At 38.3% G+C, this 27,836-nt stretch overlaps 1 protein-coding gene across 1 annotated transcript; it reads right to left on the bottom strand.

Moving 5' to 3' along the window:
* Positions 1–868: 868 nt before the first annotated feature.
* On the bottom strand, positions 869–27,527 carry pamr1a (peptidase domain containing associated with muscle regeneration 1a). The gene is made up of 12 exons (XM_049470951.1): positions 26,540–27,527; positions 21,221–21,397; positions 19,894–20,019; positions 18,440–18,554; positions 17,421–17,638; positions 16,183–16,290; positions 11,700–11,900; positions 10,473–10,667; positions 10,260–10,326; positions 9,308–9,543; positions 7,800–8,149; positions 869–3,311 (listed from the first exon to the last, which is right to left on the bottom strand). The coding sequence occupies exons 1-12, from the start codon at positions 26,667–26,669 to the stop codon at positions 2,718–2,720; spliced, it is 2,517 nt and encodes an 838-aa protein (XP_049326908.1). The 5' UTR covers positions 26,670–27,527; the 3' UTR covers positions 869–2,717.
* Positions 27,528–27,836: the final 309 nt, after the last annotated feature.

Here is a 27,836-nt window from a genome sequence, read left to right on the forward strand (position 1 = left end):
GTATCTCACACCCCACCAACAGTGTATTTTAACTCCTTCCTCCTGTCTGGTTTAAACAGCAGCAGAGCTTCTGAATATATCTACACTACCAGTGGTCGTGATGGTCTACAAAAAAAAGTTTGTTCAGGTACATTTCTGGAGTTTTGCTTGTTTATCTTGGTAACAGAAAACACAGGAGCTCCACTGACTGAATACAACCTAGACAGACGCCAACAGTCAGACGTTCATCGCTATCTCGGTAACACACAGCAGCACAAACCCAACTTTTACATCAACAATAAACAGAATAGTAAATAAAATAACATTGCTGTTCCCGTAAATGAGCTGCTGGAGCTCCTTCACAGCGTCAACCAGCAGCTCAGTTTCCTCTGCTGAGAAGAGTTTGTTGAACACGTCCAGGTAGCTGCACCGTTACAATAGCAATCCACCAAAGACAGAGCTCACCTGATCTACTCTTAAAGGGAATGATGAGCGACTGAGAGACACTCTAATCTTAGAATAAATAATGACAGTACTAAAAACAACGTTCATTTTTTTAAATGATTTAAAATAGTAATTAGCGGTAATACCAGTCATTTTCTTATAAATGTTCTTAATCCTACTATCATTATTTCGTGTATGTATTGTGTATGAATGTGTGTACATCTTCTTTACAACAATATGTTGTACTTGTCTTTCTTTTTGTTTTCATTGCTTATTGTTGTGTATTTATTTGTATAGAACTTTTTTTGTTGTGTATTTAACTATGATTTATATTTGTGTATTCATGTATCAGTTGTCAGTTGTACCTCAGGAAGAATAGCTGCTATTGTGATAGCAGGTAATGAGGATCCAAATAAAACAATAAAACAATCTCTTCACAAAACAGTTTATTCCAGTTTTTATTCAGAGTTTAAAGTCAGTATCAGTATCAGAAGCTCCAGCGTTAATCAGAATCAGTACAGTGTATAAGTGGTGTAGAGTGGTGTAATGTGGGCTTGTGGGAAAGAGAGCTGCAGAACAAGCTAAAGCCTGTAAATCTCAATAACTCTAAATGAGTTTATAAATGACTGACTGCATATGTTTGACTGAACGTTCTGTTCTATGGTGATTCTGTTATACACAAATAATCACCAGTACAAACATGCAGGAGCCTATTGTTGTTCACCACCAACACTGAATGTTGTAATGCTTAAGATATTCAATAATCAGGTAGAAGTATAGAAAATAGGGTTTAAAATACTACAATCAAGCTTTTTACTCTTTAAGAAAAAGTGTAAAAGTACTGGTTTCAAAACTAGTTAAAATATAAAAGTAAAAGTACTTCGGAATTCATATTCTAAATCATTCTGTAAATTCTGTTATTTTACCAACACTGTCCTTGACATGAATTGCCAAATTATGAATTATGTCACATCTTTACAGTTGGTGTAGAACTTAATGCACTTAATGTTCTTCTCAATCCAGTTCTTGAAGTTGGTGATATGGGGTTTCCCATCCACATATTATACTCAGCAGTCGGGGTATAAGACTGATCGCTGCATTATACTCAGATGCTCCGGGAGTTGAAACAAGAGGCACTGGCAGATTGTTGTATTATACTCTGCAACCGGTGTTGTAGATTGTATATAATACAGGTTTACATTTTTGCAGGTCGTATGTGGATTGGGTTATATAATATTTTAGACATCCCCTGGTACCCACATGCATTGACTTGTACAATCTTTTGTTTTTGATCAATTAAAAACCTTTATTTGGTGGTGTATCACCTTGGTGTGCTTTATGTACCACCAGCGGTACACGTACCACAGTTTGAGAACCACTGCTATATTATACTCAGCAACTGGGGCGTTGGCACCTGCAGTTCGGACTAATCACCGCATTATTCTCAGTTACTGGGGTGTTTGAATCAAGAGGCACTGGCAGATTGTTGTATTATACTCTGCAACCGGGGTTTTGGCAAAAGCGCCTTGAGCCAAATTCCATACTGTTCTCTGCAACCGGAGTATTGGCATATGCAGTTTAGGACAGCTGGCATATTACACTCGGTAGCCGGGGTGTTAGCAAAAGTTTTTCAGTTTTAATTTATTGATGTTATAATAATAAATAAAAACACTGTGTAGTGCACTTTGACACATAAAGGAACTGAACAAAGCATCTGCATTATGAATAATTATTTCTTAAACTTAAACAGCTGGGTATTGGTCTTTCATAAGTCATAAATCATAAACTAGCACTTTGGCACACATGCAGCTCGGACTGATCACTGCGTTATTCCCACTGTCAGATTGTTATATTACACTCTGCAGCCGGTGTTGCGGACTCTATATAATCCTGGGTTACATTTTTGCAGGTCATATGCAGAATTGGGTCGAACTTGGTTTCCCATTCCTATATTATACTCAGCAACCGGGGTGTTGCAGCACATGCAGTTTGGGACAGCTGGCATATTATACTCGGTAGCCGGGGTATTAGCAAAAGTGGCTCAGGATTTTTCTGCGTTTTTTGTTTTTATTTTTTTATTAATGTAATAATTAAAAAAACATATAAAGGAACTGAACAAAGCACCTGCTTTATGAATATTTTTTTCTTCAGCTGGTAATTGGTCTTTCATAAGTCATATATTATAAATTAGCACTTCAGCTAATTTATGTTTACAGTAAATTCAGTTATTTTACCAGCACTGTTCTTGGCATGAACTGCTAATTACACCAAATATTTACAGTTAATATAAAACTTCACTTAATGTTCTTCTCAATCCAGTTTTTGAAGTTGGTGACTCGCGTGTAGACAGTATATAATCCAGGGTTACATTTCTGCAGATCGTAGCCGAAGCTGACGAGGCCGAGCAGTTCCCAGACGGGATCAGATTCACCGTCCTCGACTGTCTCACTCTGAACAGGCGCTGGCACAGACGCCCCTGAAGATGCCCGGGTACCGGCGGGTACAAGAACCACGCCCCCGGTTCTGGAGGGACACACTGTGGAGGGACTGGTGGGATGCTGCCGTCCGCAGAGCATGTTATCACTAATGCTAACAGGAATGCCCTGTTGAGAGTACTGCCTTTCACAGTGTGCCACATCAGCCAGCTCCACCACACCAGTCTGTGCCACCCGAGACCCTGGCTCTGCAGTGGGTCCGTGGTGCTGGTGGGGGGCAGACCAGCCGGTGATGAAGGCCTGCTGGGCGGTAACCTCCCCCCCCTGCATGCGGGGTAAACACACCGGGGAAATAAACTCACTGATCTTCGCTTTATCCAGCAGCTTCAGAACAGCCAGATCTGAATCAAACACGTCTGGATCGTAGTTGGGATGAACCAGAACTTCTGACACCTATGAGGAATAAAAAAAAAGCAGGAGATTACATGGTTACATGGGTTTTAATACAGGAAGAACCACATGCTAGATTTTTATCAAACAATTTTAAACACAATTAGACATCTGCTGAATTTAGCCATCAGCCATGCAGGATTGGGTTGAACATATTGTCCCATTTCCATAGTATACTCAGCAACCGGGGTGTTGACACAAGTGGCACTGGCAGCAAAAGGTCTTGGGAAAAAGCCACTCAAGCCCATTCTGATATTATACTCGGCAACCATGGTGTTGACACTAGCAGCTCGGGACCATTGGAATATTATACTCCGTAATCGGTGTATTGGTAAGCGTGGCTTAGTCTGATTGCTGTATTATACTCAGCAACCGGGGTCTTGGTAAAAGTGCTTCAAGCTGATTATCATATTATTTTCTGCAACCAGGGTATTGGCACTTGCAGCTCAAGACAATTGGCTTATTATACTCAGTAGCCGGGGTGCTGGCAAAAATGACAATTGCAATATTATACTCAGTGACTGGGCTGTTGGAAAAAGCACCTGAAACCCATTCTGATATTATACTCGGCATGCAGCTCAGGACAATTGGCATATTATACTGAGTAACTGGTGTGTTGGTAAAAGTGACTAAAAGTCCAATTACTGTATTATACTCAGTAGTCAGGGTGTAGGCAAAAGTGGCATGGGCTGATTCTGATATTATATTTGGCAACTGGGGTGTTGACACATGCACCTTGTGACAATTGGCATATTATATTGATTGCCATATTATACTCAGTAGCCGGGGTGCTGGTAAAAGTGGCGAGGGGCTGATTCCCATATTATACTCCCGTTATTATACCCAGTTACATATTGTAGCTGGGCTGTTGGCACATGCACCTTGTTACAATTGGCTTATTATACTGAGTAACCGATGAGTGGGTAAAAGTGGCCCAGTCCGATTGCTGTATTATACTTAGCAACTGGGTTACTGGCAAAAGCGGTACTGGCAAATTCCCATATTATACTCTGTAACTGTAGCTTGGGACAATTGGCTTATTATACTCAGGAGCCGGGGTGCTGGTAAAAGTGGCGAGGGGCTGATTCCTATATTATACTCAGCAACTGGTAATATGAAATAATCCTTTATTAATCCCTCATTAGTCTTGCAGGTCTCAGCAGTTTTCTCACATATTTTTGTGATTAAACACGTTGTTGTTAGAACAGACAGACTCGTGGCTTCTGGTGTTCCTCCTGGTGAAAGATTGTGTAATTCGTGAAGCAGTGTTCTGATTAATAAGGTAAGGTGTAACACAGTTTAGTGTGTAGTGTAGAGGCTGGAATGATCTGAAAGTGGTGTATAAGCACTGTGATAATCACAGCTGAAAGTTTTCAGTATTTATCAGCAGTGTTTATCTCACAGCAGTGCAGAGGAATCTCGGCTCCTCCTCCCTGCAGAGCTGCTTCAGTTCAGTGGAGGTTGATGGTTGTAGGCGTTCAGGCAGAACTCCACCATTCAGGTCCTGCTACTACATTTCTACAGGGTTCAGAGCCTTTAAACAACATTCCAGACGTTTCAGACTCTTATTCTGTAACTGTAACCCTCGATAAACTGGTCAGACCTCAGAGATAAAGTTTTACAGTGTTAGAGGGGCAAAATAAAAGCGCAAATCACAAGAATACGCAGTTTATTAACCCTGTGTGTCACAGTGTTGCCCTCAAGCATAAAACCATAATTCTGGTTATTATACCTTTTCAAACTGTAGTTTATTTACTTGATTACATATCTATTTACTTATTTATCTTTAAAATAGTGTTAAATGGGATATCTACATCCAATACAATACGTATATGTTATATACAAGTGGGCCATAAATAAAAATATATGTACAAGTATATATAAAGAAGTATATATAACTGTATATAATCTTATTATATTCTTACTTTATTGCTGTAAACTTAGTAAAACAGTGTTTTTTATTCATTGGCTACTTTTATTACATTAATCATAGTTAATTTATCAGCAGTGCTTCTCTGGTCTTCTCATCTCTGGTTCTGAAGATCTTCTCCTCCTATCCTGCAGGTTTTGGGAGTTTATCAAAAGCTTTTAAAAAATTACATTTTTCCTTATGAAAAATATAATTTATGTCATAGAGGATTAAAATGGCATGTGGTTTTACTAAATGTATAAATTTATAAATGTTTTTATCATCTTCAGGTAGAAATTTTAGCTAAATATAAAATGTACAATAAAAATTATTCTTGGATTTAAAAAAAACAGAAACAATTTCTATTGTTATGCTGACAAACACATATTTACTACAAGCTCAGTTTATTATTTCTACAAAAAACTATCACTATTTACAGTCATTACCCTTACCTCTTTTAGATTTGAACAGTGTTTTTAACAGCTTTCTTCACGAACAACAAGCGAGGGTTAAAACCAGAGCAGCAGATGAGCAAACAAAGACTAACCATCAAACAAAAGAGGGGAAGTCACGCTAAAACAGATTTAAAAACATAAAAGAGAACAAAGGAAACAATGGGATGTTCAGTATAGAAGTTCAGGTGAAAAGGCAGAGCTCTGAGGTCGAGTTACAGTCAGGTTTCACCATGTGGCCTCAGTTGCTCGGTCCTGCCGCTTCGCGCTTTATAACATCAGGAAAATTAGACCGTTTCTGACGCAACAGGCCACCCAACTCCTGGTACAAGCGGTCGTCATCTCACGCCTCGACTACTGCAATGCCCTGCTAACTGGCCTCCCGTCCTGTGTAGTAAAACCACTCCAGATGATCCAGAACGCAGCAGCACGTCTGGTCTTCAACCAACCAAAACGGGCACATGTCACCCCGCTGCTCATTGAGCTCCACTGGCTACCAGTTGATGCTCGCATCAAATTCAAAACTCTTACAATCGCCTACAAGGTGATACAGAACAGCTCCTTCCTACCTGCACTCGCTCCTGAAGGCTTACGCTACCTCCCGGCCGCTGCGCTCCTCCAATGAACGTCGCCTCGCTTTACCAAACACTCACACAAAGCAATCCAGACTGTTCTCATACAGAGTTCCCCAATGGTGGAACAAACTACCTTCTACTACCAGATCAGGAGAATCTCTCGCTATCTTTAATAAACTCCTGAAGACAGAGCTCTTCAAAGAGCACTTACTCTCCTAACACCTCTAACTAACTACCTTCTACTACCAGATCAGGAGAATCCCTCACTATCTTTAATAAACTCCTGAAGACAGAGCTCTTCAAAGAGCACTTACTCTCCTAACACCTCTAACTAACTACCTTCTACTACCAGATCAGGAGAATCTCTCGCTATCTTTAATAAACTCCTGAAGACAGAGCTCTTCAAAGAGCACTTACTCTCTTAACACCTCTAACTAACTACCTTCTACTACCAGATCAGGAGAATCTCTCACTATCTTTAATAAACTCCTGAAGACAGAGCTCTTCAAAGAGCACTTACTCTCCTAACACCTCTAACTAACTACCTTCTACTACCAGATCAGGAGAATCTCTCACTATCTTTAATAAACTCCTGAAGACAGAGCTCTTCAAAGAGCACTTACTCTCCTAACACCTCTAACTAACTACCTTCTACTACCAGATTAGGAGAATCTCTCACTATCTTTAATAAACTCCTGAAGACAGAGCTCTTCAAAGAGCTCTTACTCTCCTAACACCTCTAACACACTAACTACTTCTAACCCCATTTCCTTCTTCCCCTCCTTCACTCCTCTATCCTATTACTCCCCTTTGTCCTCCTTTTATCCCTATCCAAAGATGTTTTACCTTTAAACTTATTTTACATTGTACTTGACTATTGTAAGTCGCTTTGGACAAAAGCATCTGCCAAATGTAATGTAATGTAATGTAATGTAAAGGTTTAATGCTGAGTTCATGTGCGAACAAGAAGATAATACTTCCTATTTGTGAATAACGACAATGTGACGGTCCAGTGCTTCAAGTGCTTTGTTGCTGGACTGACATGAAAAGCTGAGAAGTCAATTGGCTGAGGATAGAACGATAATACGTTCTGTAAACTGTATATAAAATACAAAAATACTCTAAACTGAAGGTGTAAATACTATTTTAACACCATGTTCAACATCCAAAAAAACAATCAGATAAAAACTTTATGAACAGTTTGTAGAGTTTTGCTCCATAATGCACAAAAACACAAGATGTTCTGTTTTGTTCTGGCTGCTGCGCTTGCACAGATCTCCTTACTGAGGGGCTCTTGGCACAGTCAGCAAGCTGATTGGTTCTTTTTTAAATGGATGCTGGATTTAGCAAAACTGTGATTAAAAGGTTAACAGGATTATTCCAGCAAATATTGATTTCTGAACTCTTAAAATCTTTTTTGTTATTTCAGCCGTTTCTCATTTTCTGTAAATAAATGCTCTAAATGAGAATATTTTTATTTGGAATTTGGGAGAAATGTTGTCAGCGGTGTGCAGTCTCCGTGCTGAGAGTAGGTTATGGTGGAGTGGAGCTTTACCTGCAGGTGTTGGATCCTCCTGCCGTCTCTCAGGTGATGTTTTCCCAGCACTACCCTCAGCTGGGCGGTGCTCAGCGGCACAGTCTGCCCGGGCTCCGTCACGCAGTGCGCCGGCACCACCACGCCAACCTGGCTCACCAGAGCTCCACTGCACACCAGCTGCCACACCTGCTCATCCACCCCCGGCTCCTCAGCGTCCCCCTCCTCCACTGCAGAGAAAGTGTCCCCCCGTCTCTTGGTCCGGCCGCTGAGGTCTCCGGCGGGGGCGGGGAGGTGGTGGTAGACGGCAGCGTGCCACGGCCAGCGGGTTTCAGACCGGTTCTGGGGTTTGGAGGAGAGTTTACCGCACACTGTAAAAGAGAGAGAAGGTTAAATTACCAGAGCATCTTAATTAGGGGTGGGCGATATGACCCTAAAATAATATCACAATATTTCAGGGTGTTTTGTATAATTAGGGATATTCGTGGCAAGATTACTGTATAAAGGTACTTATTTTTTTTCATAAATATAAAGCACAGTAACAACAAAGCTCTACAACAAAAATAAAGTGCATCATGTTTAGTGCATGCATATAAAATAAAAAATCAAGTTACATATCTTTGCCTGATTTTTTTTGCAGTTGTTTTTCAGTTTTGGCAAACTTTTGGCAAATTTGGCTTGGGCCATTTCCTCTGTTATACTCAGAAACAGGGGTGTTGGCACTTACAGCATGGGCTGATTCTATATTATACTTAGAAACCGGGGTGTTTTCACATGTAATACGGGCTGATTTCATATTATACCTAGAAGTTGGAGTGTTTTTATATGAAGCACAGGCTGATTTCATATTATATTCAGCAATCGGGGGTGTTTTCACATGCAGCACAGGCTAATTGTGTATTATACTCAGAAACCAGGGTGTTGGCACATGCAGCACAGGCTAATTTCATATTAAACTCAGCAATCAGGATATTAGCACATGTAGTATGGGCTAATTTCATATTATACTCAGAAACCGGGGTGCTGGCACATGCAGCACAGGCTGATTCTTTATTATACTACTTAGAAACTGGGGTGTTTTCACGTGAAACACACACTGATTTCAAATTATACCTAGAAGTTGGAGTGTTTTTATGTGTAGCACAGGCTGATTCCATATTATATAATTAGAAACCGGGGTGTTTTTACATGCAACATAGGCTAATTCTATATTATACTCAGAAGCCAGGCTATTAGCACATGCAGCACAGGCTGATTGCGTTTTATACTCAGAAGCCGGGGCGTCATTTACAAATCACAAAAACTGAAACGTTTTTTTAAAGCAGGGTGAGAGTAATATTTTTAACATTTATAACAAATCTAAATATTGTTGCTGTTTTGTTGTTGTTTTTATTTGTTGACTTAATGCACAATTTAAGGTGGACTGGAATAGTTGGGCACAATTGTTAAGCGCAGCTGCGTCCCAGTCTTACTCTTCCTAAACACCAGAACCGAACAGTGACCTTACGCTTCTCCTGCGCTGCCCTCACCTGGTGAGCAGGACACATGGCGTCCACTCCACTTGCCGGTCTTCAGGCAGGTGCGGCGGGTACTCCCAAAGTACTGATAGAGGGGAGAGGAGCACTGGTACTCAATGCTGGTGTAGAGCAGGTGAAAACCAGCGGGAACATCTGTCACCACAGCTGGAGCACCACCATCACCCTCTGCTCCGGTGCTGGAGGTGAGGAGAGAGGAGGAGGAGTACAGTCTGTGCAGAGGACTCTTTCTGAAACACCAGAGAGATGACCATTACCCAGCATCCTGTTCTCACTAGTGCTCTCACAACTGCTATCTCACTAATGCAATCAAATCCTCACAGCAATAAAACAAAATCGATTTACTTTAATATCCTACAAATACAGCTCTGGAAAAAATAAGAGAGCTCATAAAAATGATGAGTTTCTTTGATTTTACCAAATTAAAAACCTCTGGAATATAATCAAGAGGAAGATGGATGATCACAAACCATCAAACCACCAAACTGAACTGCTTGAATTTTTACACCAGGAGTAAAGCAGCATAAAGTTATCCAAAAGCAGTGTGTAAGACTGGTGGAGGAGGAGAACATGATGCCAAGATGCATGAAGAAAACTGTGATTAAAAACCAACCAGGGTTATTCCACCAAATATTGATTATTTCTGAACTCTTAAAACTTTATGAATATGAACTTGTTTTCTTTGCATTATTTGAGGTCTGAAAGCTCTGCATCTTTTTTTTTATTTCAGTCATTTCTCATTTTCTGTAAATAAATGCTCTAAATGAGAATATTTTTATTTGTAATTTGGGAGAAATGTTGTCTGTAGTTTATAGAATAAAACAACAATGTTCATTTTACTCAAACATAAACCTATAAATAGCAAAATCAGAGAAACTGATTCAGAAACTGAAGTGGGATTATAATAATCTGTGTGTTTTGTTGGTGTGAGATTAAATCACTGTACCTGGACGGAGGCTGAGGTTTCATCACCTTCTGACGCACGAGTTTTGAAACTTTTGGTTCACGACAAGCTGCAACACAGCAGCGCAGCGTTCACACGGAACATCAACAGTCTCGCAACATCTCATCATCTCATTATCTCAACATCTCATTATCTCAACATCTCACCACACCACGCTGCACAAGTACTAAAACACAGCTCCTCCTCCGTCAGTACCTCTGATACAGCGAGGCTGAGCGCCGCTCCAGCTCCCGTCCGGCCGACACCTCCTCTCTGAACTCCCACTCAGAACATACGGATGAGTGCAGAAGTATTCAACCCTCATCTTCTCTCCATCCGGGTCCAGCAGCTGAGAGGAGCCGTGCTGGAGCTGCGGCAGGGGGGGGCAGGACCTCTTAACTGGTCCTGGATCTGTAAAACGCACATTTACACACAGATAAACAGATAAACAAAAGACAAACATCACTTTCTGCACCAGATCCTCCTAAAGGATTCTGCTGTGATCTGGGATCATCCTAAAAACACTGAACGTTCTGTTGTAGAAACAATGGTGTACTGAATGTCAAACTTCATTCTGTTTGGGCTCTTTTCTGGGCCGTTTCTATTTTTTCTCCTGTAAAAAGTAAACTTATGAATATAAAAAGTATGTTCAAATTAGGTAAAGAATACCAAAAGTACATTTTCTATTTAAATTACTTTATACAAATATTTATACACATTTATACACATGTACTTTCTCTATATTTCCATAAAACTGTATTTTTAAGCAATATGCTGTATCAAGATAAGTGGATCAGTGGGTATTTTATTATTATTATTATTATTATTATTATTATTATTATTATTGTTATTATTATTATTATTATTATTGTTATTATTGTTATTATTATTATTATTATTATTATTATATTATTATTAGTATTATTATATTATTATTATTATTATTATTATTATTATTATTATTATTATTATTATCCTCTCTGCTGCTCCAGTTTAATGTCAGCCAACGATAACCTGAGTAAATATAAAAAGCACTTTTTAAATGATTATTTTTTTCACACAATTTTTCCTCTGCTGAGAAGAGTTTGTTGAACACGTCCAGGTAGCTGCACCGTTACAATAGCAATCCACCAAAGACAGAGCTCACCTGATCTACTCTTAAAGAGAATGATGAGCAAGAGACGCTCTGATTGGTTTATTATTTCACTTTACGCCCAAAATTAACCACACCCATCATGAAGTAAAAGAATTAGTACATGACTTTTGTGCATTTTGAGTTGTACTTTTCCCGACGTTTCGATAGCAAAGATACACAGATATGCCCTAAATCAAGCTGCATGGTGCACATTTGAAAACTTGCTTAAAGATCACTAAAATAGAGCCCTGAGTGTGAAGATTCTAGCAGACAATAATAAGTAAATGTAAACCCTGCAGTGGACGTACCCCTGATGCAGGTGGGTGCTGTTCCGCTCCAGGTCCCGCTGGGCAGGCAGGTCCTGCGGGGGGCGCCGCTGAGTTTATAGGGTTTGTAGCAGAGATACTGAACTGAGGTAGCAAAATCCCTGTTATCATCATCATCATCATCATACTGCAGGAAGAAATCACCATGAGCAGGTTTCTGAGGAGATAAACATCCGGGAGGATCTACACCAACACACAGATACACAGTGTTATATATTTACATAACATACAGTGTTTTACATTACAGTATATATTACAATTTATACAACAGTTAGTTCCGACCTCACAATCTGATTGGTTGAAAAGTGTTCTAGCCATGATGATATTCGTAATAACATCACGGCCTTCTCACACTAAACCTGTATCACTCCACCAACGCGTTGCCGAGGAACGGCGTATACACACAGGACAGTTTTGAATCATCGCCTCCACCAGCAGCAGCAGCAGCGTTAGCTTAGCACAGGCTAGCGCTCAGACGCGGCATACTTGCCCGCAGCCCGCAGCGCTGACTCGTGGAAAAATGGAAGGGAAACCGCTCGGTTAGTGCCGTCTGATCGCCAGAACGATAACTTAACCAGCCAGGCTAGGCTAAACTAAGTTAATGCTGAGCTAAAGTAAGCTACGCTGACTGGGAATTTCCGAAGCGCGGATAGCTTGACTCCGGTCACCTACCCACAGTCCAGCCACCGGCAAGCTAACCAACACCACCCAGCAAAACAAACAGAAATGCTCAAAAAATGTGCAGCGTTCACCTGAAGACGACTCCTCTGAGCAGGAGAGGAGAGTATTAGCGTTATTTCACCCTCCTAACGTTACCATCTTCACTTATTCACAATTCTGATTTCAAGTTAACTTTCGTGGTGTTAGTCTGCCTGAACCATACACTGTATGTAGTTAAGTTGTGTTGGAACTACTTTTTGGCGGAAGGCTCAGTCCATATTAAAGCATATTCAAACTGAATTTCTTAAAGTTCTTTTTTTTATTTTCTTATTTTCTTTATTCATTTTGTAAAAAACTGTTGTATAAAAGCAATAGAACACTCGAGGTCGTGTGTTATCACCAATAACATCACGGCTGTGATGATCTACAGTACTCGCCTTCGGCTCGTGCCTACGACCGAATCACAGCCGGGATGTTATGCGTGATAACACACTCCCTCTCGTGTTCTGTTGTTTAAACATACACTTAAAGCTGGACAATACATCGATATTCTATTGTATCGTGATAAACTTTCTTTTCATACAAAACAATAGGCAAATCAAGGATATATATCATCAGTACTTAAAATACATCCAACAAACTGTAACATTTCATTGAAACACTGTGAAACACTGCAGCTCCGCACACTTTTATTCTGTAACGGCACTTTTATATCATGTTTTATTCATGCTTTCTTATTTTATTTTTATTTCCAATTATTTGTTGTTCTTTTACATGTTTTTAATTTTACTTCTCTTTGTTTTAATCATGTTTTAATCTATCATGCTTTATTCTTATTTTTGTTTTTATTTCCATTTTTACTGTTATTCTTTTACATGTTTTTAAATTTGACTTCTCTGTGTATTTTCTAGTTTGTAAAGCATTTAGAATGACCGTTGTGTATTAAAGGTGCTATAGAAATAAACTTCTTTTGCCTTCATTAGAGTGAATGTAAGTAATTAAGTGAAGTCAAGAGGCTTTTATTGTCATTATATCTGAGTACAGGTACACAGTGTAACCAAATTACGTTCCTCTAAAACCATGGTGCAACATGGGAGAATAAACAATAGACAAAAATAAAGTGCAACGTGTGATGGTAAATACAATAAATACAAAATACAAGACAATTTAACAGAGATGATAGTGTTTAAAAATGAATAATAAACACGGTGTTATACATTAGAGTAGCAGAATCTGCCTCTGCTGATGCTGTATTTTGTCTGCATGTCAAAATATAATAAATAAATAAATAAATATTGTGTATTGTGAAAATGTCTTTAAATACTGTGATATAATAAATATTTTTACCATATCACTCAGAGAGTGAGACAGTGGGAGATTGAGATCCCTCCATGCACACAGCCTCTATATTCATATCTAAGATATGTACAAAATGTGGCTAACAGACAGTTAAACTACCTGTGTAACACTTTTATATTAAATTAAAACTATTTTTTGTTTGTATATATATTCTTTATCAATGAATTAAAACATTGGGCTATGTTGTTGTAAGCTAAAATGGCATATATTTGGTTGCTATTTTACCTCAGCAGGTAAAGTGTGATATGGTTAAAAGTTTAATTAGCAGATCTTAATAGTGTATTTTTTTTTGTTGTTGTTTATTAATTGATAGCTTAATGTATATAATTGTCTCTTTTTCTTTTTCACTGTACATTAAAATAAATATGAAAAAAACTGTTCCTCTACATAATGGTGCTGATTTGTGATTGGATACCTGTTTTTAAATGATAGTAAAATTGACCAATAGGATCTTCCCTCTGAGTGGGCGGGCTTAATGATAATTTCAGCCAGCTGGGGCAGCAGGTAGCTGGCACAAGTTGTTTTCTAGATGAACTTTTAATGAAAAGTTTGAGTTTATCGGTAAATGTGGATCTACTCTGGAGCTTTATTTGGTGCAGAAAGTGAGGTTTTGGGTTTTGAGCGGCACTTCAACCTCCGCAATTACCCGGACTGCGGCTGTTCGGGACTGCGGCTGTTTGCGTTTGGGGCTGTTTGGAACTGCGGCTGTTTGCGTTTGCTGCTATTTGGGGCTAAGTATGGGTGATTTGTGGGATTTGGTGGTTTGGGAAGTTTATCCAGGTCAGTCCATCGCCACAGAGACGTTGTTTGGCTTTCTGCGTGGCCGTGCGTCTGGAGAGTTTTGCGCGCTGTATGGAGGAGCTCCACAGCTGCGCAATTAACACCACACTACCGCAGATTTCCAACCGCTTTAATGTTACCTTATTCATGTGCGGCATGTCTGACTAACTTTGCCGGTAAAACGCGACCGAAGTTCACCAGTTTCTGCTTAATAAAGAGCTGTAAGACAGCACTGCACACCTGCAGACCTTTACCTGCCCTACCCTGACCGTACTCTGAGAGATCAATCTCTGAAGAGTATTAAAACCTTCTCAAAGAACACGGACTGCAGATCCCACTGCCAGATCTGAGAGAGAGAGAGAACTGCTCATGGGTTTAAAAGTAAAGGATCATCTGCAGGACCCTGCTTCCATCCTGCAGCACCATCAACCACTTCATCCTACAGGACAGAGGGATGGATACTGGGTTTTAAAGGTAAGTTATTTAAGGTTGTTCAGGCCGCTGTGCCAGCTGATTATATCCTGTATGAGCTGCTGATGCTGTTGGTGTAGAGTGAAGGTGTATTCTGAAACATTACTGCTCACTTTCTGGCTTTAATGTGTGTGTAGCTAGTGGCTGTTTGGCTGTGTGAGTGTGTGGAGTGGTGATATAAAGACTTTTATATCATTTTTTGTTAGTTTTTTTTGTTGTTTTTGGTAGGACTCTATTCATTTATTGTTTATTGAGGTGAACAGTGACAGGCTCGGTTTTTATACAGTAATGTAAAAAAAAACTGCTAACTGTTTATATGTACACACTGCTGTTTAAAGGCTGTTTATATCGTGGATTAGTGCTAGGAGGTTAATTGAATTAATTTGATTAGTCAAATTGTTGTAATGTGACTTTCTAGTGGTGTTTAATAGATATTGTAGATGTTTATAAATATATATAAATAAAGCTGCAGGGTGAATCTCAGTGGATAGACTTGATTTGATTCTGTTAGAAACCTGTAAAGGACTCTTTTATATAACAGTGATTTTCAACTGTTTTAACTGAAATATGAGTTATTTATTTTTTTCACTGTGTTTAATATAAAAGCTGCATGTAATGTTAAGGAAACAATATATAAGCGATTCTTGATTATGATTTAGATTTTTTTGTTCTTATATTACTAAGTAACAGTAATATTACAAATCAGTTCTTCATGCTATTTGTAGAAAAAGCAATGTGCGGTTAAATGGTCTGATACTTTGGTCCCTATAGTGCATGTAATGCATTATTAGTTATGCAACTAACTTCATTTAAATGCACATCTCTTTAAATGCAGTTATTTGCATAACTAATAATGCATTACATGCACTATAGGGACCAAAGTATCCGACCATTTAACCGCACATTGCTTTTTCTACAAATAGAAGAAGAACTGATTTATAATATTACTGTTCTTATTTATTGTTATCTTTTCAATTTATTTGCTGTATGATTTAATCTGCAGAATACTTTAAGAGTATTTATATTAATGTTTAACATTTTTCACCATGTGTCCACCTTAAAAATGGGGTTTATATGGTTTTGAGTGTGGTTCTATACTTCTAAACTGTGGAGTAAAGAGAGGGCTCCACATTTCCAGAGTGACTCAGCAGAGTTTCATCATTATTTCCACTAAACGTGTGATTTTTAGACTCACTGAGTTCACAGCGTGAGCCGCTGAACCCTCCTCTACAGGAACACTGGAACTCTTTAACAGGATCCAGAGAGCAGATTCCCCCGTTCATGCAGGGATCTGAACTGCAGGCTGCAGGAAACACACACACACACATTAATATTATTATAGTGATATAAACTAAACTGTACACACACAGTACACAGACTCACTTTTATTTATATCAAATTTAACTAAATAATTATATATACCTTTAAAGACTTGCATTTATATTAACAGTACATTGTACGTTTCAGATGAAAATAAAACATATAAGCAAAGTGTTACTTAATTTATGTTTTGTGAATTGTTCACTGGCAAAAGTCATGGGACAGCAGTATCTAAGCTAATCTAAAAGTATTACCTCAGAGGTTTAGCTTGGAAATACCTACACCGGTATAAGTTGTGAGGTACTGTCTTGTGAGTAAGGTTGATTATCAGAAATACACAATAGAAGGCTATTATTATTATTATTATTATTATTATTTTTATTAGTAGTAATTTTATTCTTTATTATGTCTATTTTTTATTAAATGTTTTCCCTTTGATGCTGTAAATGCTCTGCAACATTGTAGATGTTGATTGATTGATTGAGTAATGATTGTGACCGATGGCATCTGGCTAATACTGTCGGTGCAAACAGACAAGCAACTGATCACCTTTAATTCAGTAAAGAATCTTTTGGCTTTCATAGGACATGGCAAAACTTTTGACTTTTGACATGTCATTTTAAACACTTCAATTTTAAAGATTAATTTTTTTCTGGCAATTAGCTGATGGTTTAGACTTTAAAGGGAAACTAAACCCCCTGACTTTAGCTGACTCCACCCTTAAATTTGAAAAATGCTAAAAAAAATGATATGGGTAGTTTCGGAGGGGCACTGGGTGATGTATGGGTTTAGAGGTGGGGCTGAGTGTGCCTCTGATTGCAGTGAAACACAGATAAGGCTGAGAGGAGCTGCAGAGGCAGAAATTACCTCAATAAAAGCATTTTTAAAGGTTAGGAAATGTTTATAAAAAATTTAAGTAGGACTGATGTATTGTATTACTTCAGACTGACACATTTCAGCAAATAATAAAAAAAATCATGGCTTAGGGTTTAGTGGCTCTTTAAATGGTTAAAATGTACAGACATATGTTCTCTTTTGTAGGAAGTATATTTCTATTAGTTAAAGAATTGAATCAAGAATTAAATTACAAAATTAAGTAAAAATAAACTTTACCTGAAATTTCCCGAAACGTGGCGGAGAATCCGTCGTAATTGTTGTATCCGTCGGATACAAAGCGAATATGCAGGGAGTCTCCGGAGCTCCTGACTGGTGCAGGAATGTTATCCCCACAGTATCGGCCAATCACAGGCGAGTTCTGATTGTCTCCATCTCGGACCTCCACGTAATCGTAGCGACAGCTGTGATCAGATTCCAGGCTGAGCATCGTAAACCTGCACCGATAAACAAAACTGATCAATTAATCAACTAAAGTCACTGCCTCACTAAAGTTCTGTAGCTTATCCAGGTTGTAGAAACAACAAATAATAACTTGATCTCTATAGTGCGTGGCTGGTGGTGTTTTTCCTCCATAGACTAATTCTAACCATTTGTTTCTTAGCTCTGAATTACTGGGTAAAGTATATAAACACTGATGTGTTATTCGCACAAATAACACAGGAATGAACTGCATGCTGTTCCTAGTGCTGTTAGTTATCTCCTATCTGACAAGACAGCGTCGCCGCCCGGCTTCAGCTCTGTCTGTGGGCGGTCCCGAGCCGAGGTGGGCGGGGCCATGAATACTAATTGACGGGTTGATGTAGACACGGTGCTTTTCCTGATCGAATCGTTTTTCTGAATATTTTCTTTTACTAGCTGCTGCAGAACAATGAGGAAGAGGAAGAGTTTTATCATGTGCAGCATCATAAACAACTCAGACAGACCTGCTGTATTTCACAATAAAACAAGAACAAGAGGATTTTAGTGAAAGGAGACCTTTAATATTTGTAAAACCTGTAACATATCATGAGATTATTCTAGACAATTCTAGAGATGGAAAGACCAAACAGCTATGTATTGGTATCGACAAACTGGGAGAAGAAAAAGACCAACTGTCAGGGCTGATATTGGAACACAACATAGTCTATTACGATGTGAAAATCATCTAAAATCCTTAAATACTCAATATATTGTGAGTATAAAAAGTGAGTATGAAATTAGATTAGAGAATTATTAAAAGGTAAATAGTGAATTGCCTGAGCTCCATGGTGAGTCCACTGCTGACGTGTAGAGTCCAGTCACATCTGGAATTAACTGGGTAACTCTCCAGAACCACGTGACCCTGAGCCCTCCTCACTACTCCTCCACAAGCTGCAGGAGAGAAAACACACACACACACACACACACACACACACACACACACACACACACACACACACATACACACACACACATACACACACACACATACACACACACACACACACACACATACACACACACACACACACACACACACATACACACACACACATACACACACACACACACACACACACACACACACACACATACACACACACACACACACACACACACACACACACACACATACACACACACACACACACACACACACACATACACACACACACACACACACACACACATACACACACACATACACACACACATACACACACACACACACATACACACACACATACACACACACACACACATACACACACACATACACACACACACACACATACACACACACACACATACACACACACACACACACACACACACACACACATACACACACACACACACACACACACACATACACACACACACACACACACACACACACACATACACACACACATACACACACACGTACAATTATACACACACACACACACACACATGTACAATTATACACACACACACATGTACAATTATACACACACACACACACACACACACACACACACACACACATACACACACACACACACACACATACACACACACACACACACACACACACACACACACGTACAATTATACACACACACACACACACACACACACACGTACAATTATACACACACACACAGACACACACACACACACACACACACGTACAATTATACACACACACACAGACACACACACACACACACACACACACACACATGTACAATTATACACACACACACACACACACACACACACACACACACACATGTACAATTATACACACACACACACAGAGTTAGGCCTGTCACGATAGGATTTTTTTGTGGGCGATATATTGTCCCAGAACTTATTGCAATAATCGATATTGTTGGTTTAATGTCACTAATATAATGATAATAGAATATCATAACAGAAAAGAAATGATACCCTTTTAAAATAAACAAAACTTTAATAATCATAGTTTGGAAATAAATATTTGTTTCACACTTACTGCAGAATTCCACACTGTGTACTGAGTCTGAGTTACTGAAGGCTAAAATACTCTTCATCGTTATATATATATATGTATATGTGTACAAACATACAAATAAACACAATAGACGATATCAAATATTATTGAGGTTGATAAAGTAATTATTGGGACAGGCCTGTATACAGTAGTGGAGTAGAGAAACAAAATGTGTAAAACGATGAAAAATCCATTAAAATAAAGACTTACTGAGACAGTTTCCTCCAGACCAGCCCTGCCGACACTCCCTGCAGTAACTCCCACTGATATAGAAATCATCCCTCGCCTCCCACGTCCCGTTATTACACCTCTTACAGTTATCAAACACACTGCAGCCTGAACACACACACACACACACACATTATACACACGTTATTTTAACATTTTCACACAGTTATCTGAACTTTCTACTCCTTACATTTTAAAAACAGTCTCGTTACTCCTGTTTCATTTCAGCTGATTTTCATTCCCAGATAGATCTCTCCATCCAGATAGAGTGAATCTGATTCTGATTGGATGTAGAGAAGAATAAACATATATACAATTCATATAAAACATACACACTCCAGCAGGAACATAGCAGATGTATGTAGTCTATGAAGATGATCCTGCAGAGACTCAAAAGAACTCCAGATAAACTCCAGCCCAACTAAACTTCTTTAATATATTTACATTCTACTAAATAAAATATATTAATTTACAATAGGGCACATATGCAGCTGAAACACTAGAGAACAGCCTAGAGCAAAATCCCAAATTATATTATCAACATTAACATTTTAATATTTTAACATTATAGTCATTATAGCTTTTAGTAAAATGTGTTTTGGGGAGGGGGCGGGGTTAATAGTGCACTATAGGACTCTGTGGGCGTGGCCTAAACTTTTGTTCTTAATGGCTTTTTTTTTCCTTACATTACTTTTACTTTTATACTTTAAGTAGTTTTGAAACCAGTACTTTTATACTCTTCTACTAATTAAAGAGTAAAAAGCTTGAGCTGATTATTCTTCAAATTCTACAGAAATATTTTATTAAACTCTAGTATCTATATTCTATTCTACCTGCAGGGTAAAATAATTGGAGATACTTAAAGTCAGGTTTCCAGCTGTAGAAGTCGTGGGAGTAGTAAAACAGTAGTAATATACAGTTTATACACAATCTATAATTGTATTATTATATCAGTCAATTCTGTTACTTGGTGTCAGAAACCTTTTCATTAGTTTTCCAATATTTAGTTTATAATTTCTGCCCCAAATAACTATATACTCAGTAATTTAATGTAAGGTTGGATAACATGAACAGATTGAGGAAAAAAATATAATAATTTTTTTTATTTCTTTTTTTTTGGGCAGAAATTAAAAAACATTCTCTTTTTTTTCTTTCTTTCTTTTTTTTTTTTTTTTTTACAAAAATGGTTAAAATTAATGAAGGTTACATCCAGTTTTGAGTATTTTTGTATTTAGTCTCGATCAGTAAATGAAAGTAATAAAGTTTGCACTGCAGCTGGAGGTTAGATGCAGCTGGAGGTGAGTTTTACCCTGGTGGATGATGCAGGGGTCGCACTGGTGGACGTCGTTGCGGCAGCAGGGCACGGCGTAACCCACCTTATCTCTCTGAGACGGACACTGACAGACGATTCGCTCGTACTCACAGCACGACCGACACATCGCGTTCCAGCCAGGACCCGGACACTTATCCTCCTGAGAGCCGGAGGCTGAAACACACATTAATACAGTATTACTGCAGAACTGCAGAGCTGGGGGAGAAAGCTGCGCTCGCTTCTCCTGCAGAAACCAGCTTTACACTCAATTATCATATATATATATATATACATACACACGAAACACAACTACTTACCTGTAGAACAGTGGAACCTTTGAGGTTATACAGAGGTTTCTCTTATTAAACATTAAATACATCTGTTTTTAGGTTAAATCCACTATATTTTAAACAATATGCTATATATATATATATATATAGACCACAATTTGTGTCATACAAATGAAACCACTAATGTCTTAATCTTTTTTCCATAATATTAATCATGTTTAATGTAAGTTATAATAGTACTGTAAAAATGTTAATTAATGGGATGGTAAAAATAAAAATAATTGCGCATATGGTTGTATTTACACCAGAATTTGGAATCCTGTAAAATAAGAAAATTATATTATATTACACCACTAAATTCATATATATCTCAAAATTAATACAAACACTTGGTAGCTTTAAGGAGAAGTCAATATTTTATAAAAGACATTTTTTATGTTTTTAAAAAACATTTTTAGCAAATTATTAGGAAAGACTACCAGATTCACATTTTGCAAAAAGTACAAAAAGGCAAGAACAAGGAGATTTTTATAAAAGTGTATTTTTTAAAAAATAAAAGTAAACAAACCAAAGGACATAATTGTGTGTTAGATGCATTAGTAAAGTTTTTACTTTTATTTGATTGCAGACAGTATAAACCCAATGGTATTTGATGTGTTTTGGGTCTGAAATGCAGGAATGGTTGTACTTTAATAAAAAAGCAGGTAAAACATGAAATGTTTGGGGTTTGTTCTGCTTGAAACCAAATAAAAGTCAAAGTAAATGTAAAAAAACACTTTTTCTTTTGTATGTATTTTATTGAAGTACTTATTATTATTTTATTTCACTGTATTTCTTTATATGGAATGATGGTAATGTTGGCGGTTATTGGTGTGAATGTTCTGACTGGTGCTGTAGTGTTTTTGGCACAGTGATCAGCTTTCAGATCCGCTCTCTGATTATAAATCCCTCATTAATAACACAACGCTAAATATTTAGAAGGGTTGTGTAGACGAGCTGCAGCAGCTGCATCATCTCTCACTAACACACACATCTGCTCATCTCCTGTACCATTACTGTCCTTTATATTCTCATTATTACCTGTCAGGTGTGTTATAATAACCCATACAGCTCTGTAAAAAATAAGAGCACTTAAAAATGATGAGTTTCTTTGATTTTACCAAATTAAAATCCTCTGGAATATAATCAAGAGGAAGATGGATGATCACAAACCATCAAACCACCAAACTGAACTGCTTGAATTTTTACACCAGGAGTAAAGCAGCATAAAGTTATCCAAAAGCAGTGTGTAAGACTGGTGGAGGAGAACATGATTAAAAACCAGGATTATTCCACCAAATATTGATTATTTCTGAACTCTTAAAACTTTATGAATATGAACTTGTTTTCTTTGTATTATTTGAGGTCTGAAAGCTCTGCATCTTTTTTGTTATTTCAGTCATTTCTCATTTTCTGTAAATAAATGCTCTAAATGAGAATATTTTTATTTGGAATTTGGGAGAAATGTTGTCTGTAGTTTATAGAATAAAACAACAATGTTCATTTTACTCAAACATAAACCTATAAATAGCAAAATCAGAGAAACTGATTCAGATTTTATTTTTATTTCTGTAGTAGTATAAATTATATAATTAATTTATATAATTTTGAGATTCCTAAAAAAAACTCAAAGCCCTTTAACAAATGCTTCAACAAAAGCATGCATAATACAAATACAAGAATAATACAGGTAAAAAAAACTGCAGTGACAATAGGATATAATAACATTTGAGGAAAGTAGAACAACAAACAGAAACAATAAAGAATGAATAAAAAAGAGGTGTATAAAATACATTATAGTAAAAGGAATACAATAAAATGAGAAAACCAAAGTCTGCAAAGAAACCTCTTGCTCTTCCTTTCCTGGGGCATTGCTGATGCGTGCCAGTTTCATCATTATTACATTTTTGATGGCTTTTTTTGCATTCTTGAAATTCTTCTTCTTTTCAGATTGACTGATCTTCATTTCTTCTAAAAGTATTTTTTCCTTTATTTAGTTGTGTAGTTTTTAGCTTCTCATAATATGAATTAGAACTACTTTAAAGGATGTAAAATATAAAAAATGTTCTGTTTTGTTTAACACTTTATTGTTTACTCAATCATTCCATATATTTGTTTAATTCATAGTTTAAATGAGTTTAGTATTAATCTACAATACAGAACATAAAGAATATATAAAAAACATTGATTTTAAGGTGACTAAACTCTGGACTGGTACTGTATCTCTGTATTTTGGTTTATCTCTGGTTATAAAGCAGTTTAATATTTGCTGTGATAAAAAAATACTGTAGGCTTGGATTTTAAGCCAAACAGCGTTTCCAGTCTGTTCCCGACTGAATGATCTCATATCTGCTTTTCTCATCTGGAGAAACATCATCATTCATGCAGCAGGAAATACAGTTACAAGTATGTGAACTCTTTGGGATTATATTTGGATTTCTGCATAAATTAGTGATTAAATGTGTTCTGATCTTCATCTACATCACAACCAGAGACTGTAAAAAAGATGGATGTCGTGTCTCCGTTCCCATTCATTCAATGAAAATGAAGCCAAAATCTTCCTCCATGTTGGCGATCCTGACACCCGAGTCTGTAGAGCGCAGTAGAGACCAGAGGAGGGAGAAAGACTGTGGAGAGCAGCCTACTCATTTAAATAACCCCGCCCCTGAGGGCTGCCTCGAGGTCACAGGCTGCAGAGTGGAGCTGACGGTCTGTTATTGGTCCCGCCCATAACCAGCCCTTTAACAAAAACCACACCTTTTTTGAATAGAGCTGAATAACGTTTTAATAAACAAATTCTGTGGGGATATAAAAATTTAACAATATAAGCAGAGGTTACACTAGTTGCTGCATTTAAATAAAGGAGGTAGAATTACAGTATATTAGAAAAAAACGTGATTGAATGTTGTTTGTTTTGCCATTGAAACCTATGGGGATAGGTGGAGTTACACAGCTTTCTGCAACCGAACAGCAGGGGGCGCCCGACCTGTGGTGGCTTCACTTTTAGAGAGACGATGCTCTGTCCAGCTATATACAGTCTATAGTCCAGCTATACACAGTCTATAGTCCAGCTATATACAGTCTATAGTCCAGCTATACACAGTCTATGGCTTAAACTAATACCACACAAACTATTTTATGTTTGCATGATTTTATTTAACATTAACCCTTTCCAGCTTCATGCAAGTCAACAATTCTTGAACGTAGGTTTTCTGAGAGCTTGGTCTTTTGTGTGAGGCGTGATTCACATCAAGCAACGCTTCTTAACAACAGCAAACTCAAAACTGGTGTGTTTTACGTTTTTTATAGGGCAGATCAGCTTTAACCAACACATCCATCACATCTCATCACATCCTGCCTCCAATTAGTGCATTAGCTCTTAGAAAAGTCATTTGCTCTGGAGGTTCACATACTTTTTCCCCCCTCACTGTGAATGTTAACATGTTGTGTTCAGTAAAACATGCAAATATATCATTATTTGTGTGGTTTTAGTTTAATCAGACTGTGTTTGTCTATTGTTGTGATGTAGATGAAGATCAGAACACATTTAATCACCAATTTATGCAGAAATACAAGTATAATCCCAAAGAGTTCACATACCTTTGCTTTAGATCCTGTTCTGCTGTTTTGTTTGCAACCAGAACCATGACCTTTAACCCTGATTCTGCCCTCCAGAGAACAGAACTCAACAGCAGATCTGATTCATTTTCATGCTCTGGTGACTAATACTGGTATCTGCAGAGGACTGGATTCAATTACCTCACACAGATCAGCTCTAAACAACAGCACTGCATCACCAAATGTATTGAGATGTTTTTTTAAGTATGTTTTTTTTGCTAATTGAAGAGTTTTCTTCATTGCTTTTGTTGAGTAACTGTCTCTACTGTTGCATTCTGTGACATACAGGGCTCTATTTTAGTGATCTATAGGCGAGTAGTTAACCGTGCTCTGTGCAGCTTGATTTAGGGCGTCAGTGTGTCTTTGCTATCGTAACGACAGGAAAAGTACACTTAAAAGGCAAAAGTCATGCACTAATTCCCTTAATTAATCATGGGTGTGGTTAATTTTGGGCGTAATGTGAAGTAAACCAATCAGAGTGTCTCTTGCTCATCATTCCCTTTAAGAGTAGATCAGGTGAGCTCTGTCTTTGTTGGATTGCTATTGTAACGGTGCAGCTACCTGGACGTGTTCAACAAACTCTTCTCAGCAGAGGAAACTGAGCTGCTGGTTGATGCTGTGAAGGAGCTCCAGCAGCTCATTTACAGGAACAGCAATGTTATTTTATTTACTATTCTGTTTATTGTTGATGTAAAAGTTGGGTTTGTGCTGCTGTGTGTTCATGTGTGTGTAATAAGTGGGGGTGTACGCTCGGCTCGGCACGGCGCCTGTGTTACCGAGATAGCGATGAACGTCTGACTGTTGGCGTCTGTCTAGGTTGTATTCAGTCAGTGGAGCTCCTGTGTTTTCTGTTACCAAGATAAACAAGATAAAACTCCAGAAATGTACCTGAACACACCTCATTTCCAGAACACCACGCCCATCAGTGTAGGCATTCTCTGCTACAGTGCTGTTAGCAAATCAGAGGCGATATGTTTGCATGTATGAATATTCATGAGCAAGAGCCCAAAATCCTGTCGTTCTTCAGAGACCACTAATTCAGTGGTCTAAAGCAGGGTTGTACAGAAACACCGGCTTTATTCATACTAGCGACACAACTAGACATTTTAAAATGAATGAATAAACGATAGAATGAGATATTTTAGGGTGCAGCAGTGTTTGGACGAGCATTGTCATGCTGCAGTAGTACATTTAAAATATGCATTTGCATATTCCTGTCCAAGTTCCTGTCCCAGTTTACACTTTTAGCAGATGGTTTCAGATGACTGCATCACTCTAAAGAGCTTTTTTTAGCATCTTTTAGCGCATTTTAGCATCTTTTAGCATCTTTTAGCGTATTTAAGAAGCTGCACTGAGAGCGTGCTCTTACCGTAGGGCCAGGCGATCAGTGGACAGCAGAGCTGGAGCAGATACAGGAGAAGAACGAGCAGAGAGACGTTCTGTCCAAAACCCAGAGACAGCGTCCAACAGGTCCCACAGCGTCCAACAAACACAACCATTATACTGCCCTGTCCCTGTCCCTCACAATCACAGATCAACCTCTCCACTTACAGAACCATCAGAACCTACTGAAGAACAGTCCAACACACTCGCCTCATCTCTACCAACACTCTCTCTCTCTCTCTCTCTCTCTCTCTCTCTCACTCTTTCTCCTTCTACCACTCTCTCATAATCTCTCTATCTCTCTTCCACTCTCAGTTTCTCTCTCCACTTTCTCCTTCTACCACTCTCTTATTCTCTCTCTCTCTTAATCTTACACTGGCACTCTTTCTCTCTACCTCTCTGTCTCTTTCTTTTTCTTTTTTCTCTCTCTCTCTCTCCCTCGCTTTCTCTCTTCCACTCACTATTTTTCTTCTCCTTCTATACTCTCTTGTTCTCTCTCTCTCTCTTAATCTTACACTGGCACTCTGTCTCTCTTCTTCTCTCCTTCTCTCCCTCTCTCTATTTCTCTCACTCTTTCTCCTTCTACCACTCTCATAATCTCTCTCTCTCTTACTTTTACACTGGCACTCTCTTTCTCTACCTCTGTTTCTGTTTCTCTCTCCTTCACTTTCTTTCTTCCTCTCTGTTTCTCTCACTCTTTCTCCTTCTATCACTCTCTTATTCTCTTTCTCTTTTAATCTTACACTCAGCACTCCGTCTCTCTCTTTCTCTCCCTCTCAATCTATCTATCTTTCTTTCTTTTTCTTTTTTCTCTCTCTCTCCCTTTCTCTCTCTTTTCCTCTCTCTGTTTCTCTCACTCTTTCTCCTTCTACCACTCTCTTGTTCTCTCTCTCTCTTAATCTTATGTTGGCACTCAGTCTCTCTCCTTCTCTCCCTCTCGATCTATCTATCTCTTTCTTTCTCTCTCTCTCTCTCCCTCTGCAAAGACCATCTCTGCTTTACAGCTTATGAGCTTCTCCCCCCCCCCCCACTAACACAGCCACATCTGCTGTACTACACACACACACACACACACACACACACACACACACACACACACACAAACACACAAACACACACACACACACACACACACAAACACACACACACACACACACACACACACACACACACACAATGTAAAACCCCTATCCTGATAAATCTCTCCATCCAGATTATACTATAGGACTCTGTGGGCGTGGCCTAATCTTTTGTTCTTACTGTTTTTATTTTTTCTCCTTACA

The sequence above is a fragment of the Astyanax mexicanus genome, chromosome 23, assembly GCF_023375975.1.
Source record: "Astyanax mexicanus isolate ESR-SI-001 chromosome 23, AstMex3_surface, whole genome shotgun sequence".
Lineage (NCBI taxonomy): Eukaryota > Metazoa > Chordata > Actinopteri > Characiformes > Acestrorhamphidae > Astyanax > Astyanax mexicanus.